The sequence below is a fragment of the Saccostrea echinata genome, unplaced genomic scaffold, assembly GCF_033153115.1.
Source record: "Saccostrea echinata isolate AGI-Se365-2 ecotype Australia unplaced genomic scaffold, CSIRO_AGI_Sech_v1 ptg000029l, whole genome shotgun sequence".
Classification (NCBI taxonomy): Eukaryota; Metazoa; Mollusca; class Bivalvia; order Ostreida; family Ostreidae; genus Saccostrea; species Saccostrea echinata.
Window position 1 is genome coordinate 33,232,825 of NW_026889778.1, and position 18,943 is coordinate 33,251,767.

The 18,943-nt window shown below is 31.5% G+C and overlaps 2 protein-coding genes across 2 annotated transcripts in view; one reads left to right on the forward strand and one right to left on the reverse strand.

Annotated features, from left to right (window-relative positions):
• LOC133195840 (uncharacterized) overlaps positions 1-13,540 on the forward strand; it is a 40,207-nt gene extending 26,667 nt beyond the window's left edge. Inside the window, exons 14-33 of the mRNA XM_061331793.1 lie at positions 535-571; positions 5,888-6,540; positions 6,630-6,645; positions 6,813-6,946; positions 7,376-7,583; positions 7,784-8,014; positions 8,119-8,153; positions 8,246-8,350; positions 8,560-8,576; positions 8,708-8,741; positions 8,969-9,040; positions 9,295-9,449; positions 9,554-9,683; positions 9,955-10,080; positions 10,186-10,301; positions 11,025-11,099; positions 11,205-11,290; positions 12,532-12,748; positions 12,937-13,211; positions 13,379-13,540. Of these exons, the coding sequence (XP_061187777.1) occupies positions 535-571; positions 5,888-6,540; positions 6,630-6,645; positions 6,813-6,946; positions 7,376-7,583; positions 7,784-8,014; positions 8,119-8,153; positions 8,246-8,350; positions 8,560-8,576; positions 8,708-8,741; positions 8,969-9,040; positions 9,295-9,449; positions 9,554-9,683; positions 9,955-10,080; positions 10,186-10,301; positions 11,025-11,099; positions 11,205-11,290; positions 12,532-12,748; positions 12,937-13,211; positions 13,379-13,460 (2,804 nt within the window). The 3' untranslated portion in view covers positions 13,461-13,540. The remainder of the gene's footprint in view (positions 1-534; positions 572-5,887; positions 6,541-6,629; positions 6,646-6,812; positions 6,947-7,375; positions 7,584-7,783; positions 8,015-8,118; positions 8,154-8,245; positions 8,351-8,559; positions 8,577-8,707; positions 8,742-8,968; positions 9,041-9,294; positions 9,450-9,553; positions 9,684-9,954; positions 10,081-10,185; positions 10,302-11,024; positions 11,100-11,204; positions 11,291-12,531; positions 12,749-12,936; positions 13,212-13,378) is intronic.
• Positions 13,541-15,124: 1,584 nt separating this feature from the next.
• On the reverse strand, positions 15,125-18,594 carry LOC133195218 (uncharacterized). Its single transcript, XM_061331075.1, has 10 exons — positions 18,493-18,594; positions 18,311-18,358; positions 17,919-18,027; positions 17,525-17,791; positions 17,107-17,292; positions 16,858-17,023; positions 16,552-16,738; positions 16,158-16,371; positions 15,940-16,074; positions 15,125-15,300 (listed from the first exon to the last, which is right to left on the reverse strand). The coding sequence occupies exons 1-10, from the start codon at positions 18,592-18,594 to the stop codon at positions 15,125-15,127; spliced, it is 1,590 nt and encodes a 529-aa protein (XP_061187059.1).
• Positions 18,595-18,943: the final 349 nt, after the last annotated feature.

Here is an 18,943-nt window from a genome sequence, read left to right on the forward strand (position 1 = left end):
CAGGAAACAACTACATGTAGGAGGCAACACCTCCTATTGAGATGTTTTCCTTTGATTAATGTATTCTGTTCTTATATTCTGTCATTTATAATACAGTTTACATGTATGATGACTGCTTACAAACCTTTCTGTGTCAAATTAAGAATAAATTTGTTCGTTTGAATCTCATAAATATTTTTTAAATAAGAAATTTTAAGCATATACTTATAAGCTTTTAAGTTTAAAAATCAATTTAAAAAGATTGTGTGTAAAAATTAGAAATGTAGATAAAATATTCCAATTGGTGCCAAATATTAATCAAAATATAAGTAAATTAAGATAGCTGAATGTCTTGTTTTTTTTATCGTGAGACTGATTTATTATTTAGCAGCTCTGTATGTACATGTATGTACGTTGTTTTTCTGCATGTTTATGCTATTAAAGGATAAAAATATCATCTTTTGTTCCTTAATTTGTCAAGGAGTGTATTTTTTAAGCCAGTAGTTTTAAAAGTACGATATTTCTTTATTGTATTGTGTTTAGCAGGAAACAAAGGTGCCAAAGAACGAAGAGAATCCAAAGTGCTCAAAAAGTAAGTTATTATTAGAAGTGTTCATGTACTAATTATTTTTATTACCCAGTAATTTTCTAATCTGTCGACACCCTTTTTCCTTTGTTTAGCTTAAAAATGCTTGCATCAGCAGAAAATCACAAACTACTCCAGTATCTCTTATTAATTATTACATATATAGGATGAAGAGAATTTGACCATTTAAATGAGAGTAAATTGAGTAAATATAAACTTCCAAAGGCATGAAGAATGTTGAAAGAGATTTTGCACTACAGTGGTTTTTGAAATAAATGCCAGAAATACAATTAAAAGCTTTAAAATGCAAAGAAATACAATTAAAAGCTTTAAAATGCAAAGAAATACAATTAAAAGCTTTAAAAATAACTTTTTATTAATTATAATTATTGTCATTATTGTATATTATCAAATTCCTATTACCTCTTGATAAAATCAGATTTCTCAAATTCAATTGTCAAATTATAAAGACGCCATTTGAAGATAATTTTTTGTTGGGGAAAATGTATTTTCCTGAAATATTGCAGAAAGACGCCTATGTAATATTGGTATTATAGATTGTTATATGTTTTTATAACGAAACTATGAACACAGAAAAATCATTTTGCTCCTTCATTCTTCCTTCTTTATCATAAGAGTAAAATACTACTAGTGTAAATAGCTATAGCAATTAATTAACCCTGTTTTACTGAATACTGTAATTTTATATAAAAGATAATCACCTTCATTAAACTACAGATCCTCATGGTACTTTTTCAACTTAAGGTATCCGACCCATATTAGGACTTAATTTTCCAACCTTAAATATCCATTATGTGTCAAATACTTTAATATTAATTCATAGCATTTTCGAGTGGAAAAGATTTTACTCAGAGAAATTTTCAAAAATTTAATTACCTGAGCAGTAATTAGTTAATGAAGATTGCATTGAAGTCTATGGGGACAAGCAATTTTTTTAATATGAAAAATTATATACTAAGACTATCAATAAATGCTGTGGTGGAAAGTTGTATTTAATCATTAGGAACGATTGAAAATTATTTTTCTACCAGATCAAGAATTTTAAAATTAATTTTATCGATTAAATGGAAAGGGGGATAACTCTTCATGGGCAGGACAAGGTCATAAATTGGGGGACATGCCGCTATTATATACTGATACTAAAACATGAAAATTATGTCTAAATATACGGGCATTCAGCTCATATATATATATCTGTGATGCATTCAATTTCATTGAATATGAGGCTATTATGGGTCGGATACCTTAATACTGTTAATAATGCCTATTTAAATGATAACTTATTTTTCTCTATAATACAAAGAAGTATATAAAAATCTCTGAAAACAACCACATAAAGATGTATTGTTATAATTTAAGAAACTCAAAAAAAGCAATAATAGGTTGAAATGCAGCCAAATGATAGAGAAGATCCTTGTAATAGTCTAAATTGTAATTTGTCTAAGGAAGAAATGTTATACATCATTTTGGTTGGCAATTTTTGTTATGGTTTTAATACCGCAAAAGGATTTCAAATTACTCTTTATATCTTTTAATCTAAACCTACATGTATCACTTAAAGGAACGTCATTTCTATATAACTGGTGACCAAATTTTAAAGTCATTGGTGTGTTTCTAATTTCCACGTTTCAAAAATTACTATGGAAATTATGGGGGAAAGCTGAAAAATATCTTGTTGCCTTGGATACGCACCCATGTAAGATTTCCAAAACTTTTATGATCGATATTTATGGACAACTAACCTGACTTTCAATTTTGACTACCACACAATCTCCAACTGGATGCAAGTAGCTACCACCCTGTGTTTAAAAGTGCTCTAAAGTTAACAAAATTGAGCAGTTTTCCTTCTTAGTAACCTTAGCAAGAATGTTTTTTTCTTCATGAAACAATCACTGATGTTCAACTTTAGTTATATCAGAAATATACAATTGATGGTGAATAAAAATAATATGGTTCTTGATTAAAAGGTAACTAAATTCCTATATCATCTAAAAATTACTGATACGTTGTTTCTATTGTTACAGAACAATTAATCCCTTTGCATTATAGTGCTATCTGTGTAACAAGGTCCTAACGAAGTGCCATTCTTGGAATTCCTTGTTTATCCTTGAGAAAGCAGCATTAATCAAACTAAGCAACACTTTTAGTGTTGCTAAATTATGTTACCATGGCAACCATGACAGTTATTTTTAGACTGATATTGTTTAAACCGTATTACTTAAGGTCAAATATTTTTATTGTTTTTTTGTGTGTTGTTTCGCCTATCGTTAGTGAAAATTTCAATTTTTCGACCTTTTCGCCTGATGCCATGGCAACCGAAACACATGGCAACCAAGTTTTATGTGATATATGTTATATGTTTTAAGTGCCAAGTTTTCAAAATGGTCAAAGTTTCATCAAAATCGGTGACCATGCATGCCAGAAAAGGTTAAATGGTTACATAGAATGGCACTTAATACTGGTTGTAACGCATCAATTTACTGGATAGAAAAATTCGTTAATATCATATGACTACGTCATACAAAGACTGACGACAAAATTGTAAAAATCCGCTTGATTTGCATTTTAATTTTGAACATTTTAAAGTTATTTTTAAGTGGAAATTGATTTTACGCCACATGTTTGAAAATAAATTATAAGGGTTAGCATAATTATACTTGAATAACATGGATTGGAACAGTTTACGCTCTTTTTATAAACCATAGAAAGTGCAAACTATTCTAACCGTGGTTAAACAATATAACTAGGGTAGATATTAAATTTATTCTTAAAATAGTTTCCCTCGACTAAGGATATATTGAAATAATTTCCCCTAACTGATAATATATTGTTTTCCTTGACTGAGGATATATTAATTGTACATGTAATTCTTCTCCTTTGACCAAGGATATATTGTAATTGTTTTCCCTGACTGAGGATATATTAATTGTACATGTAATTCTTCTCCTTTGACCAAGGATATATTGTAATTGTTTTCCTTGACTGAGGATATATTGAATGGTTTATTCTGACTGAGAATATATTGTAATAGTTTCCCCTTACTGAGGATATATTGAATAGTTTACTCTGACTGAGAATATATTGTAATAGTTTACTCTGACTGAGGATATATTGTAATAGTTTACTCTGACTGAGGATATATTGAATAGTTTACTCTGACTGAGGATATATTGTAATAGTTTACTCTGACTGAGGATATATTGTAATAGTTTACTCTGACTGAGGATATATTGTAATAGTTTACTCTGACTGAGGATATATTGTAATAGTTTACTCTGACTGAGGATATATTGTAATAGTTTACTCTGACTGAGGATATATTGTAATAGTTTACTCTGACTGAGGATATATTGTAATAGTTTCCCCTTACTGAGGATATATTGAATAGTTTACTCTGACTGAGGATATATTGAATAGTTTACTCTGACTGAGGATATATTGTAATAGTTTACTCTGACTGAGGATATATTGTAATAGTTTACTCTGACTGAGGATATATTGTAATAGTTTACTCTGACTGAGAATATATTGTAATAGTTTACTCTGACTGAGGATATATTGTAATAGTTTACTCTGACTGAGGATATATTGTAATAGTTTCCCCTTACTGAGGATATATTGTAATAGTTTACTCTGACTGAGGATATATTGTAATAGTTTACTCTGACTGAGGATATATTGTAATAGTTTACTCTGACTGAGGATATATTGTAATAGTTTACTCTGACTGAGAATATATTGTAATAGTTTCCCCTTACTGAGGATATGTTGTAATTGCTCCCCTGATTAAGGATATATTGTAATAGTTATTCCTGATTTAAGATATATGTAATAGTTTTCTCTGAGTGGACACATTTATCTAGCCCTCTTAAACAATTCATTCAATCCTATATTTGAAACATTTTTTAGTCAAAATTAAAGGATTTGATATCTCCAGATCCTGGACTTCGAAGAATATAATGCTAACTGAATGTTTAATTTACTGAAGTCTTAACTGTAGTTTCTTTTATTTATTTATATGGAAATGTTTGGGAATTTCAGAATTTGATTTAGAATTTAGAACGATACCAATTATACTGTTTGCAAAATCGTGTGCTCCACCAGCATAAAGTATGCAAACTTCTGAAATTATGCCACGGATTTCAATTCGTAATAATATAGAGCTCTAGGTAATGGAGAAACAATCAAAATAACATTTAATGGAAATGTAGCCCGGATTATTGGTATATTTGTCATCTTGAAACAAATCACCCACAACACATACAAAGCACATTAAATAATAAAATGATATTAGTAAAAAGGTGTTTTAAATGTATTAAACACAAAACAATCTACAATTACGTAATAAACCAAATTTATTTCATTGTTCAAATCTATAATTTATAATAGTGTTGGCAAAAAAGGAAGAAATTTAAACATCATAAAATTTCTTAATATTTTAAAGATTTGATATATGCAAAACATCATAAAATTCTACAATTTCTTAATATTTTAGAGATTTGATGTATGCATCATTTAAAAAACAAAATATATCAAAGAATATTTGCAAATTCATGCATCTTAATTTTTGTTTGTATCATATGTCCTTAATATGTTTTGCCATTATGTTTATGCAAGGAATTTAATTAGTTAATTGGTTGAATCCTATTTATACAACTGTTATATGTATATATATTAGGCTCTAAAAATAAAACTATTTAGTTTTACGAAGATATTCTAACACGAGGTCATACATGTAGGCTTTTGAAAGTGAGAGATAATGTGCAACCTTGAGGAATTTGATTATTATCGATCAATGTGATAAAACAACATCATTTAAGGACCCTCTATACACTAGAGGAAAATATTTTTTGGACATTAAGAAAATTATAGTGTGTAAAGGTGAAAGTATTGAGCTTATCTATCACATTTTCAAAATAGGGTGCCTTCCATTTACCCCCACGAAAAATGTTTAAAGACAATGAAGTACTGATGAACATAAATCACTGTTGTTTACTTCAGAGGGCAAAATACCTGCAAATGAAGTGTTTTATCTATTCATCTTGGCCTATTAAAGTGTTATGAATGCTTGATTTGATCACAAATTAAGTAATAAACTGTACATTTCAATTTATTTTATTCTTGATTAAAGTGCAGATCACTCTATCTGTATATAATTACCACAAAATCAGAACTCTCTAGTGTGCAGTGTATAGAGGGTTCTTAACAAAACATTTCATTAAAAAACTGTTATTGGTGTTTATTTCCAAAAACAACAACTGAACATGTGAAATGAAGTATTTTGTCCATATTCTATTGAAGGAAACGTGGAAGTTTAGCGGGATCTGATGGAAAAGGAGGAAAGAGAGGAGCAGCTGGTAAAGGTGGTGGTAAGAGAGGAAAAGACCTTACCGGTAAGGAGAAGGCGGCGTACAAAAAGGGTAAACGAAACAATGATAGCGACAGCGACTACAGCTACAGAAGTGTCGTCAGTGCTGGCGGAACTCGTCACGTGCGCAGGCGCAAAAAGAATGCAGACGGAACTTACGGTGACAGCGAATCATATCATAGTAGCCAAGACGAGGACGGAGAAGCTAGACGTCGAAAGCGCAGACGTGACCGAGAACATGGTGCTGATAGTGATCACAGCTATTATAGCGTTGTCAGTGCAGGCGGTACACGACATGTGCGCAGACGCAAGCGAAACGATGATGGTACATATGGTGAGAGCGAATCATACCACAGCGGAGACACAGATCAAGAGAGCATGAATCGTGAGGTCACCAAAACAACTAAAACAACAGAAGAATCGGATAGTGATTATAGTTACGCAAGTGAGGTTAGCGAAGGTGGTACAAGGTATGAAGTCAGACGAAAACGTATTAGAGACGCCGAAGGAAAAGTGATAGGACACGGAGACAAGGTTGTTCTTGGAGAAGCCACCAGTGATGCGGATTCTGTGCGCACGCGAAGAGGTAAAACATTACTGAATCTTACAGAAGCAAAATGTTTGCATAAACATTGCTCTAACATATACTTTAATATCACTTAAATTTTATTTCAGGCTCAATTGAAGGAGGGTACGTACAAGAAAAAGAGTTATATAAATAAAAAGACTTAATACAAGTACATTTTCTGAGATATATTTTTTGAAGCAGTCGTCTGACATGCTAAATTTTTCAACATTTGAAAATTAGGCTATTTAATACACTTTATCTTCTATCAAAAGCTTTTATTTTACTTAAAGTAACGAACCCCCATCTCACGTTAAAGATGTTCTAAATGATGGAAATGTTACTCTACAACGGCGAGGAATCGGCTCCATTGGGGATATATCAACAGCAGGGTTAGATGACCTCATCAAGAAAACAAAATGGCCGGGTAATGCAACAGACACGGTGACAGTGCATAATTATACCACAGATTAAGATCTGTAGGCAAAAAATGCAACATAATTAACTTCATTTTAGACATATTTTATAAGTATTTTTATTGTTCATTGATTAATAAATGTAAACGTCAACAAAATACTTATTTTGTATAAATAAGGAGATCGTGTAAATAAACTATTCTTTAACGTTTTGTTTTGTCGTTCTGTTAGTATCCTAGTATTTTTTCTTAAAAATCAATTTGCAATATTTTGCTTTATTATGACCACAATTAGACAAGAAAAAATAATCAATTGGAGCAGTTTACCCTCAATGCAGTCTCATTATTTTGTAATAAACCCTCTCATAACTCCAAATTTAATCGTCATTTTGTGTTCTGCTTTGAAGGAAATGCTTGACACTTGGGTCATTTTTCTTGAAGGTGAGGGACTGGAAAGGATCGCCTCCCACATGACGCAAGACGATTTTAGCGATGCTACAACAGACGATAACGTAGATTTGTCAAAAATGACAGAAGAGGAAAAAGAAGCTTATTTCAGAGAGAAGGAAAAACGACGAGCTGCCCGCGAAAAAAGACGGCGGGAAAAGTATGGGGACAAGTATGATGAAATCATGAAGAAAAGAGAGCAGTAAGTCAATTTACTCAACAGAGTTAGAGATTTTATCTTGTGATAGATGAAGGCTAAAAAAAACGATTACAAACGTAATAGTGTAGTGAGCATTTTTAATTGCAATTCTCTAACGATTTATAAAAGAATGTGTTTATTATATTTTAATAGGCGATTAACTTACGTTTATGAATGCTTAATTTTACCTTGAAATATTTTAGGAAGCGTTTAGAACAATTGCGAAAGGAGAAAGAGGCAGAGGAGAGGGAAGGCACGGATAAACTCGGTGTTGGAAGCAGGCGGTCTTCAATGAGACGAGCTAGCACGCATCTTGACAAGGATAAACCGAAAGACCGCCCAAAAAGCATGGTTACATACGAGAAAGGCCCACCACGTGATCTAGGCCATAATCAAAAGATCGACAACAGAGAAATAGGATTAAGTCATGAGTCGTAAGAATTTTTTTTATGTTTATTAGCAGAGTTTTGACATTTATGTTTATTTATCTACAGATCTATGTGATAATCCCTCTTCTTTATTGTATTTTCTTCCTTAGGTGGGCGAATAATAAACAAGACAAAAGCAGAAGAGGTACTAGTCTTCTATTCATATTATTTCTGATTGACTGTAGCGTAACTGGATATTATCTTTATACTCTCCTTACCGGGATTATTCTATTATAGGTAGTGGTGAGTCCAGCCAAGGGGACGGTCCTCGTAGAGTCCTACGTGAGCAAACCATGTTAAACAAACTTCCATCCATTCCACAGGGCAAGATGTATTCATCAGGTAATTCTTTGACACAAATGTCACCTAAGTGAAAGCATTAGAGATGAAACTGAGATCATCTTCAAAATCTAAGTTCCTATATAATATCATTACTTTTCATATGCCTATTTAAGAAAAACTTATTCATCATTATTTACTTTCTGTTCCTATCTTTTATACAATTATATATTTACACTCTGATATAATGCCAAGAAATATTTATATTACAGACAGAAAAGGGAAAAAGGTATGTAATAAAAAATATCAAAGTAAAACCTGATATCGTGTGTTTATTGTTACTTCAATTGCAGTTAATCATATAGTATAATAATAAATTCTTTACAGATGAACATCAATGATATGATTTTTTTCTTTAAGGGTGAAGGAGGAACAACCGATGGTTCAACAATAGGTAAAACAAATATACTGTTTTTCAAATAAGAATATATAAAGTATCTAAATTTAAAGTTTATTCAATGGTGTGTACGCCACATTTCAAAATTATATATCAAGACGTATCTGACTTAGAAGAGCACAAAAAGATTCTCTTTTTTCACAGGAATTGCATCATTACCAGGAATTTACTCTTACTGGGCATTGAAATTGCTTCTAAGCAGTAAAAAAAATTAATTTTTACAGGTGGAGAAAGCACATTTGTTGACGATGCGTCTGAAAATACAACTGACAAAAAGGATAAAGAGGAAGATAAAGGTTTGGAATTCTTAATACTAGTAGATGAAGATATACTGGATTGAACTGGCCTGTATCATCGGATAAATAAAAACCACTGGGAACAATTTATGCATATCTATTAGTCGTTGGAGTGCGGCTTCTATGTTTTATAAACCTTAAAAGCAAAATAAGGCAAAGTCAGACGAAACGAATCACTAACTGATAAAAACGGCTAGATGAATTTTTCAAAATGTATTATTACCATTATACCATGGTTTCTTTTTGCATTAAAGAACGAGCAAAGTCACCCGTTATGGAAAGAGGAGCAGACGGGAAGTTACGTCCTAAGAAGAAAAAGATTGATGTAAATGAGTTAGATGCAGACACGTTACGAAAACTTGGCATAGATCCTAATTTATCGAAAAAAGAGATAGCCAAAAAGCTAAAGGTATCATTCTGACACTTTTTTCTTCAGTAATAAATATTCCAAAACATTAAAGAGCTAATTTGTCTGGAAGATACGTATACCTTGTTCAATTCCATGCTTTTCAGGAACTTTTTGGAGATGACATTCAGGTGACTGATGGTGGTGAAGTGATTGGAACCAAAGGTATTAATGAATTTGATCCGGACATGACAGACGATCAGCTGGCAGATATGGAGGACCTCGATTTATCAACTAGTGTGTAACACTGCATTTGTATAGTAATATAAAGAAAATGAAATGATATGCATATTTGCCATGAAGGTCTTAGATAGCTTTCAGAACATGTTTAAATTTGTAGTGAAAACTGAATAAGTTTTATTAATTTCATTATATGGATTTGGTATTATGTAGGTTTCCTTCCGAAGAATACATTTAGATTCTGTAAAATTAATTACTCAGAGAAATATTAAACAATTGTTAAAGTGTCTTGAATGAACTTAAATTTCTCTCCAACTTTTCTGTTCAGTTTCTGGGAAGAGGCGTGTAAATATTTTGTTTAAACGTGGAGGATCAGCTCTTCGTCAGCATTTCGAGAGGATTCTGAAAGCATGTACACTCAGAGAGGATAAAGCTTTAGATTTAGATGAGAGAGGTAGTACATTTATCTTAATGTAATGAGAGCGAATTTCATTGATGATGGTCGACTTCATATCCCAATTCTATTGTTGTTGTTGGAACTATTGTATTTATTTTAAAGATTCTTCGATTGACTTCCTGAACCACTATCGTCTGGTTGATCCTATGAACCTGGACAGCTACGCTAAAGCCTTTGTTGTGGAGGACACAGACTATGACACAGTCTTAAATTCTTCAGTATGCTCATTTTCTGTTTAAGATGTCTAGTACTTCTCTTAGAAATCCCAGGGGAAAACAGAATTTTCCTGTCTTAGAAATAATTCCGAAAAGTTTTGTATAGAACAAGGAGGGTAATGACAAAATCAGACCCCTTATTTGACAAAAAATGAAACCCAGTTAAAATAAAATCCCCCAATGTGATGCATTCTTCAAAGTCAACCTTTCATTTATTTTCAAACATATTATTGCATGAAATATGTTTTATCCAAAGATAAATAAGTTTCAATCCCCCCTTTTTTTATCAAAATTAACCTTATTTGATGAAAAATGACCTTATCTGAGGAACTTTTGTAAATGAGTAACTTTGTGACTATCGTTTGTTTGTGTTTGTTTTGTGTTGTTTGTGTGTGTGTGTATGCTACCTTTTCAAGCCAAATTCAAACCTTGCAACTGCCGTTATTTATGTATTGGATTGGTTTTGAGTGTCCCCCAATAAATGGCCTAAACATATCCTTTTCTATCAGATGATTTCAATCTTGTTCTTTCCTATGCTACATTAATTTGGTTTGGAAAATTATCGAAAAACAGCTAAAAAATGTAGTTTGTTTAAATTATATATAGACAGACAATTTTTTCGATTAGCCTTTAATTATTTAGGGTTTTGCTTTTTTCTTCTACTTGCTTTGATTATTCCTTTTTGACAGATGCATGTGAAAATTTGTTTTTTTATTCTGTTCTTAGGATGCAAAGATTGCTCTAGATGGAATTGAAATGTTGCAGCATATGACAGATAAACAGCTCGATTATGTTTTTAAGGTATAAATAAGCCTTTAACAGATTTTTGAACAATATAATAAAATTAAAGTCTTTTTGTTCACCAACGATAGATGGTTTTTCACTTTTTTGTACATTTTTTTACAGGTTCTGCACATCGATGAGGCATCTCAAGTGACCTTTAAGATGTTTGCTGTTATCACTGCTCTATGTGAAAGAGTCACAAATATGGAGTAAGATAAATACCTGTCATACTTAAGAGGTCTTTAATTCTTTGTAATAATATTATGATATTCACTAAGATTTATATTATAATATGTAAAGTCTGGTGTAGACTCATCTACAAAAATAGTTAAAATCGTCATTTTTGTATTGTGTTTGCTTTAGTTGACCATTTTTTTTCCTTTCCGGGTTGTTGAAAAAGAAGATTTGACTATTTGTAGAATATGACAAGTATTCTGCAGTAATTATGGTGGCATATCCCTAGCAAAAAAAATACTATAGTTAACTATAGTTTTCTATAGTTAACTATAGTGATAACTTTGCCACTATGAAAACTATAGTTAACTACAGTGATAACTTTGATTTAGTATAGTGATAACTTTGACACTTTGATTTACTATAGTGATCACTATGACATTATAGTGATAACTGTGAAAACTTTGAAATAATATAGTGATCACTATGAAAACTTTGATTTACTATGGTGAAAACTTTGATTTACTAAAGTGTTAACTATGACACTATAGTCTTAACTTTGAAAACTTTGATTTACTATAGTGATCACTATGACACTATGACACTATAGTGATCACTTTGAAACTTTGACATACTATAGTTAACTATAGTATTTTTTGTTAGGGATATATTTTTGCCACATCTTGTCAGATGCTTATGTGAACATCTTACATGTCGACATAATTATATGACAAGTCGACATAGCATATGACAAGTCGAAATCAGAAAATTATGTGAACTTGTCAAATAACTTTGACGACTTGTCAGAAATTATGTCTAGTCGTTAGGTAAATATGACGACTTGTCAGATTACTTTGACTTGTCAGATGGTAATGTTGACGTGTAAGATATTTATGTAGGCTTGTCTTAATGTCGATTTGTTATTCTATTATGTTATGTTTACTTCATAGACATTTATATCGTTAGATATCATGATGAAAATTGAAAATCAGTAAGTGGCATTAACTCTCTTTATTTACAAGATACTGAGTTCTTAGCCCTGGTCATTATTATCTGACAAGTCGACGTGAAGATCTGACAAGTTATGGCAGAAATATGCCATCATAAATAATAGATTTTTTATACGCATTATATTTCACAATATATGACATCTTACCCCATATAAAAAAGTAGCTATTGTAACGTTGTCATATACCTAAAAGAAAAAAAAATTAATAATAATAAAAGAATAAAAAAACAGTTGCAACATTGTTTTGATTTATTTTGCTTATTGCAGTGAATTAAGCAAGCATCTGCTAGACATCTGTAATCTGGCCGATGTTGAACGGAAGTTGGAATTATACAAAGCCATGTTTTACCACAACATTCCCTCATATCGGGACACGAACTACGTCACTTCCGATTCTCTTAAAATAGAACTAATTGCCGGTGGTCTCAACTGGAAACAGCAAGAATTTGTCATGAAAAAATTGGAACCATCGAGATATGGCGAGGTAAGATTATTTTCTTTTAATTGAAGTTTTAAAAAAAATAATTGAAATGTACAATGTATTTATTTTATGCCCTTCTGCGTTTGCAGTCATGTATTTAACCATAGCAAGGAAATTTTAGAGGCTTACTTTTTTTAATTCTTTGTAAACTATATCCCATTTTTTCTTTTTACATGTACTTTATTTTCCAGATTTCATTTCTGGATTATATGTGTTACATCCCGCTATTTCTCTCGATGCACGATAATATTTGTTACAATCCTCTGGACATGTCCAACAAAAAGTATCAAATGCCACCACGTAAACGACCCCCGTCTGCCCAGAGGGACATGAATCCATTGGGTGAAAGATTGAAGAAGACTTCAGATTTCCTTATGAAACGCTTAGCAAAAGATGTTATGGAAGGAAAAATTAATGATGAATTTTTGAAGCCAGAGGAAAAGGAAAAACTGAAGAAATATGCTGTGTAAGTTCCAATCCAGCCGTAATTTTAGAGACTTACAATTATTCTAACAATTATTATTTAAATTTGACCTACTTGTGTAAATATTGAATTAATTCAAATTCTATCGAAACATGCTGCTTTACACAGCTTCATTTAATCAGTTCCTCTTTGTTTGTTTTTTCGAACAGACTTCCAGACATAAGAAATATATTGAAGACCGAAAGAGAAGAAACAGCAGACGAAAGCTCTTTCAAAGATTTGATCTATTAATGTGTTGTGGAGATTCATACATAATATTCTGTGTGAAACTTTATCTATTTTTTATATATAGATGTATCATTATACCTCGAATGAATCAATAATTTTGTAAGTTTTATTACATTGTATATTGCTTTTGTGGAATGTTTATTACAGTAAACTACTGTAATACTGATACAGTCTTATTAATAGCACAGGTTAGATCATCTAGACACATACAATATGTTCGAATTTTACCTTTGAACATACATTTTTGTTTTGTTATCCCCTACAAAAATTGGAGGGGATATAGTAACGCGTTTGTGAGTGTGTTAGTGGTTGAGTAAATTCGTGCAAGTAGAAGGAATAATTCATATCGGGATCGACGTGTTCTTTTGGGGAGGATGCTCCACTCTGCGTTGCCCTTGTTGTTTTAAATTCTTGTTACAAGACTACTATAATGACCAAAAATATTGGTTTGCATCTTGTACATTTGAAATTGCCAACGTGTTTTATATATATATATATATATATATATATATATATATATATATATATATATATATATATATATATATATATATATAATTTAATTTTGTTTGTATTATAGCCTCTGATTGGTTAATATCCAAAAAGGAACACAAATTATTTCTGTATAACCTGGTTTGGTATGGGGACACACCCCCCTGACAACCAGCTGAATCGTCTGTATCCATGCAATCCTCTCATTTCCAGTCCTCGGGATTCATGGAAAATTCCAGATTTAATAAATGTACCTTTAACTTCAAACAGTAACTCGGATCTTACCACATGTAAACAAAAAACATGGCTGCTAGGACTATGTATCAGTTTTTACCTCCCCTCGCTTCCCATCACTTCCGTTACTAGGGTTGTATTATTGAGCGGCAAATTTGAACTAATAAAAAGCAACGAAATTTTACACCCACAGTTGTTTAATGATTTTAGAATTAAATTATAAGGAATGACTCTAATTCTTGGCCAAATTATTCGAGGATAACCTGGTTTGGGTCAGTTTACGCTGTTTTATAATCCGCTTCGCGGATTATAAAGCGTAAACTGACCCAAACCAGGTTATCCTCGAATAATTTGGCCAAGAATTAGAGTTATTCCTAATATATATATATATATATATATATATATATATATATATATATATATATATATATATATATATATATTAAATTCCTTTATATTATTTCATAAATATCTTTTTATTTAATTAATATTTGCTTATATATATAATGTAACACTTTACCTTTGATTAATATCGAAATATATTTATTTTATAAGCGTGAATGAACATACAAAAATGTGCTTAAGACGCAAACTCGCTTATGATGTTAATGATATGAGTTAGATATTTACCATAACTAAAAGGTCATTTTATGCATTGAATAAAAATAGTGTAAATATGTTATACTTATTTTTTTTTTTTTACAAATAATGTTTTGTTCCTTAAATTTTATACTCAGAAAACCATAATCAGAAGAACAAATGATCAAAATTAAAAAAAAAAAACAGAAACCTTTTGTGTATCAGTTAGAAAGTTTATTAGAATACAAATGCATCTCAGAGGTAACAATTGGCTTTGTGAATTACCTTTGATAATTATAGAATAGTTTTTCCATAATTGACTTAAAACTGTATATCCTTATACTTCCATTCAATTGCAAATTCTACTTTAAATCCACCGAGTTCATCTTGGAGGCTCTGAAAATATTTGTTGGTATTGACATCCATGTCATTCCGTCATCCTCACTCATGACGTAACCCTTACCGTTGTTACTTATCCCATACAGGAACCCTGTCTCCTTATCTAGACTAAGCACTGCTGATACCACGGGAGATAAAACTAGCGGGGACAGAAAGAAACATCGATGGACGTTAATAGAATTAAATAATTATAGCTTGATACAGTGTTTATGTGTGACATGCTAGAAATAATTTCAACAGGTACTAAACAATATATAATATTAAATTGCGTACCTTGTATTTGCTTTCCCTGAATGATTTTGCTACATCCAATTGATCTCTTTTTTGAAATCCTAAAAATAATAATTCTCGTTACTCTCGACTCTGCACCAACCATCTCCACAGTTTTATTCAATCGCTTATATTATTCTTGGCAAATTCATTCCCTTATGTGTTAGACAAGGCTATCAATATATCTTAGACAATTCAAGACTCGATCCTGTCACGTTGTATTTTTTTTTAATTTACCGAGTGTTAGTTAATTTCAAAAAAATATACTGCCTCCAAGTGAATTTAAAACTTACAATATGACAGTCCAAATGAAATAAATATCAAGGATTATACCTTCCTGACGTTGGCAGGTCATTACAGACAATTGTCTCATCCCTGTATGAAACCCTCGAAATATTCTTGGTCCCTAAGGCAGAGAATTTATTACTGATTCTCAAAACCAATGCATATGAAGTTTGGGAATGAAACATTTGTGTTTTAATTATGAAATATATTCAGAAATACATACACTTAATTTCATTGGTACAGACACATGGATTTTTACAAGGTCCGCACATTTCTGGGTCTTTAGTTTTGAGACAAAGACACTGGCCTGGTTTGCAACAAGCACACTTCTGTTTGGAATTCCATGGACATTGACAGTCTAATGGTTCATCTTTGTTAGCAAAAACATATATACAAAACAGTTAGAATGCACAGTGGGGGATAACTTAAAAATAAACTAGCAAAAAAATCTATCTTCTATACCTTTCTTCGGTTCGCCCTGCACAAATGTCAGCGCATGTAAGGCTGTACTTTTGTCCCCCGTGTCATTCCAGCCTCTATACACCACTTCATATACGATACTGAAGAACCGCTGTCCCTCTAACACCGATGTGTTTACATTGTAGGAGATATTAAAAAAGATTTTGCTCGAGTGTAAAAAGGACATCCTTGGAATCTATTGAAATAAAGAGTGTTATGTTTCTCAATGCAAGGAATCTTTTGATAATGGGATAATGGAAAATATATCATACATACATGTATGAACTGCGTGAAAATTATGTAACAGCACTTCAAACTGTGTCATGAAAATTCCGGTTGGTGGTAACTGATTTCTCTAATAAAATTTCATACTTACATTGAATTTAACTGTCTTTCCGTCTTCGTCGATGGTAAGCTCGGGTTTTCTCACAACGTTTTGAAGATAATGCGAGTATCTGACGTACTGTAGTTCTGGTGGAAAGTAAAAAATGACCGTGACATCATAAGCACTTCCTGTGGAATTCACACTGTGATCCAAGCTTGTCCGCAACTTTTGAGTAACACTATGATAAAAGGAATACAAAGCCTGGTTGCATTTGAACAATGATATACTTAAATATATTTTAATATGCTAAAATAAGAATAGATCAGAATTTATATATTGTATATGAATCCTACTTACTCCCCTAATTTCTCAAAAGTCGAAAACTCTGTCATAGATATTTCTAAATCAGGGGCGTTCGGTTCCTGATCATCAGTCACAGTGATATTTGTTTTTCCTATCCAGATGAATTCATCCTTGAATTTGTATCCAATTGCTTCTTCGAGAATGTTTCCATGCTGAAAACCTGTGGATAAAGTATTCTATAATCGCATTGTATAGTAAAAATGACATATTGATATCAATTAAGATATTTAAATCATAATTTACCTCTGTAATCCAATAATTCTGAAATAGCAACAAATGTTACAGAACCAGGACTACCATCTATCTTATCGTCCTCGAACATAAATAAGGCTGCGTTATTTTCAAGTGTCCTAGTCTCGCTTAGGTAGTTGTCCTTTCCACGAAGGTTGGTTGGGGAAATCATCTTAAAACTCACAACTGACATTCGGGCTGTATATAGAAGAGATCGCTTATATTTTTTGGTGTAACAAAATTCTTACAACTAATTCGTTTTCAATTGAACCTTAATAATCCACATATTATTATTTGATTCACCATTCTTACACATTTACATATTTATCCGGTCTTATTTGTCAAAAAGGGAAATAATCAAATTAATGATAAAGCATCCTTTTCTCGGATATCTTAAATTCTTTATTCACAAGAATAATATCCATTTTACCTTCAAAATCTTCACAGTCATCACAATTTGTTGGCATGTACAGTTTGAGATATGAATCTGTGACACTCTCTGAAGGATAATCTATTTTGACATTGACTGTTGTCAGGTTTTTCAGGTGTAATACACTTGGCATAGGAAGAGATATATTATACTCGGGCCATTCTTGGACAACACTTTCAGAGTGCATGGTAAATAAACTGGTTTTCTTTGTATCTGGTGGAATTGGATTCAGTTGCAAGGAAGACCTAATTGGTCCAGATGTTCCTTCTATCAATTTGGTAAACACAATTAGCTTTATCATACCGAAATAGGTAGAAATTTCATGAATGTTTAGAAAAGTTTTTTTTTCCATAAAAGAATCAATTACATTTTTAAAAATTATATGCATAGTTACTTTTTGCTGTGATGCTGTAATTTCCTTCTACCGTAAGGAAAACGCTCTCATTTCTTTTAATGTTTACGAGTATTTTCGATTCGCTTTGTTCAGAGGAGTGAAGTTGGTGCTTAAAGAAAAAAATGCAATGATCAGAAAAAAAGAAAAAAAGGAGAATCGCCATAGACCAAAACCATAGCTTAGAAATACTCCTTTGCAAACAATATATTTCAGTGAAATATTTTTGTGTTATTTTCGGTCTTTTTTTTTTTTTAAATTTCAATCACTCTTCATTCATTATTTCTTTAAATTCAATTTATCATTTTCGAAATTATCAATATATTGTACATGTATTTTTTGGTTAGAGAAAACTCAAAACATTCAAACTAATTTTAACTGAATTAATGCATTACCTTTGTGTGATTGAGTGAGGAAAGATAAATCTGTGAGTCGTTTTCCAGCTTAAAAAAGATATCATAATTTATTCCATTTTAGCTTCAATGTTCAAGATGTAAAATTACTCGAGCTGAACATCCACACTAACTTGTGTAAAATAAATCAATTGAAAATGCTTTAATGACCAGAAACAATTCACCTTGTGACCTCCTGCTGTAATCATAAGTGTTAGATCCCGAACCTCCACGTTTTCTTGAAATGATATGTTGATATGGAAATTATACTGTATTACAGAATCCATCTCAATTTTTCTAGAGTTCAAGTATTTCAGACTACAGTTGCGCAGTGTAGGCCGCTCGGAAATGGAAGCTATCCTGATTTCTCCTGCCACGTCTAAATCGTTTGCTCTGACCAAAGCTAGAGCAATAAACCAATTTTCAGTGGAAATTTACATTTTTATATGCAATATGATTCAAAACACTTAGATTTACAAATCAGCTCAAACCAGCATGTGGAGTTTTAAGAGAGATGTATGTATATAACGTCTTATGAAAGTTAAACTTACCAGTTTTGAAAAGAATGTAAAGATACAAAAATAAGATAAACAACATCCTCGTTCACTCCTTATTCTTGCAGTTTCATTGAGAACA

Excerpts from the sequence above, each read along its gene's own strand:
- LOC133195218 (XM_061331075.1), bottom strand. The coding sequence starts at position 18,594 with ATGGATTCTGTAATACAGTATAATTTCCATATCAACATATCATTTCAA. Across the intron at positions 17,792-17,918 it reads TTACAGCATCACAGCAAAAA|AAGGAACATCTGGACCAATT; the intron begins GTAACTATGCAT and ends CCAAATTGATAG. Across the intron at positions 15,301-15,939 it reads CTGTACCAATGAAATTAAGT|TTTTATCTCCCGTGGTATCA; the intron begins GTATGTATTTCT and ends TGTCCCCGCTAG.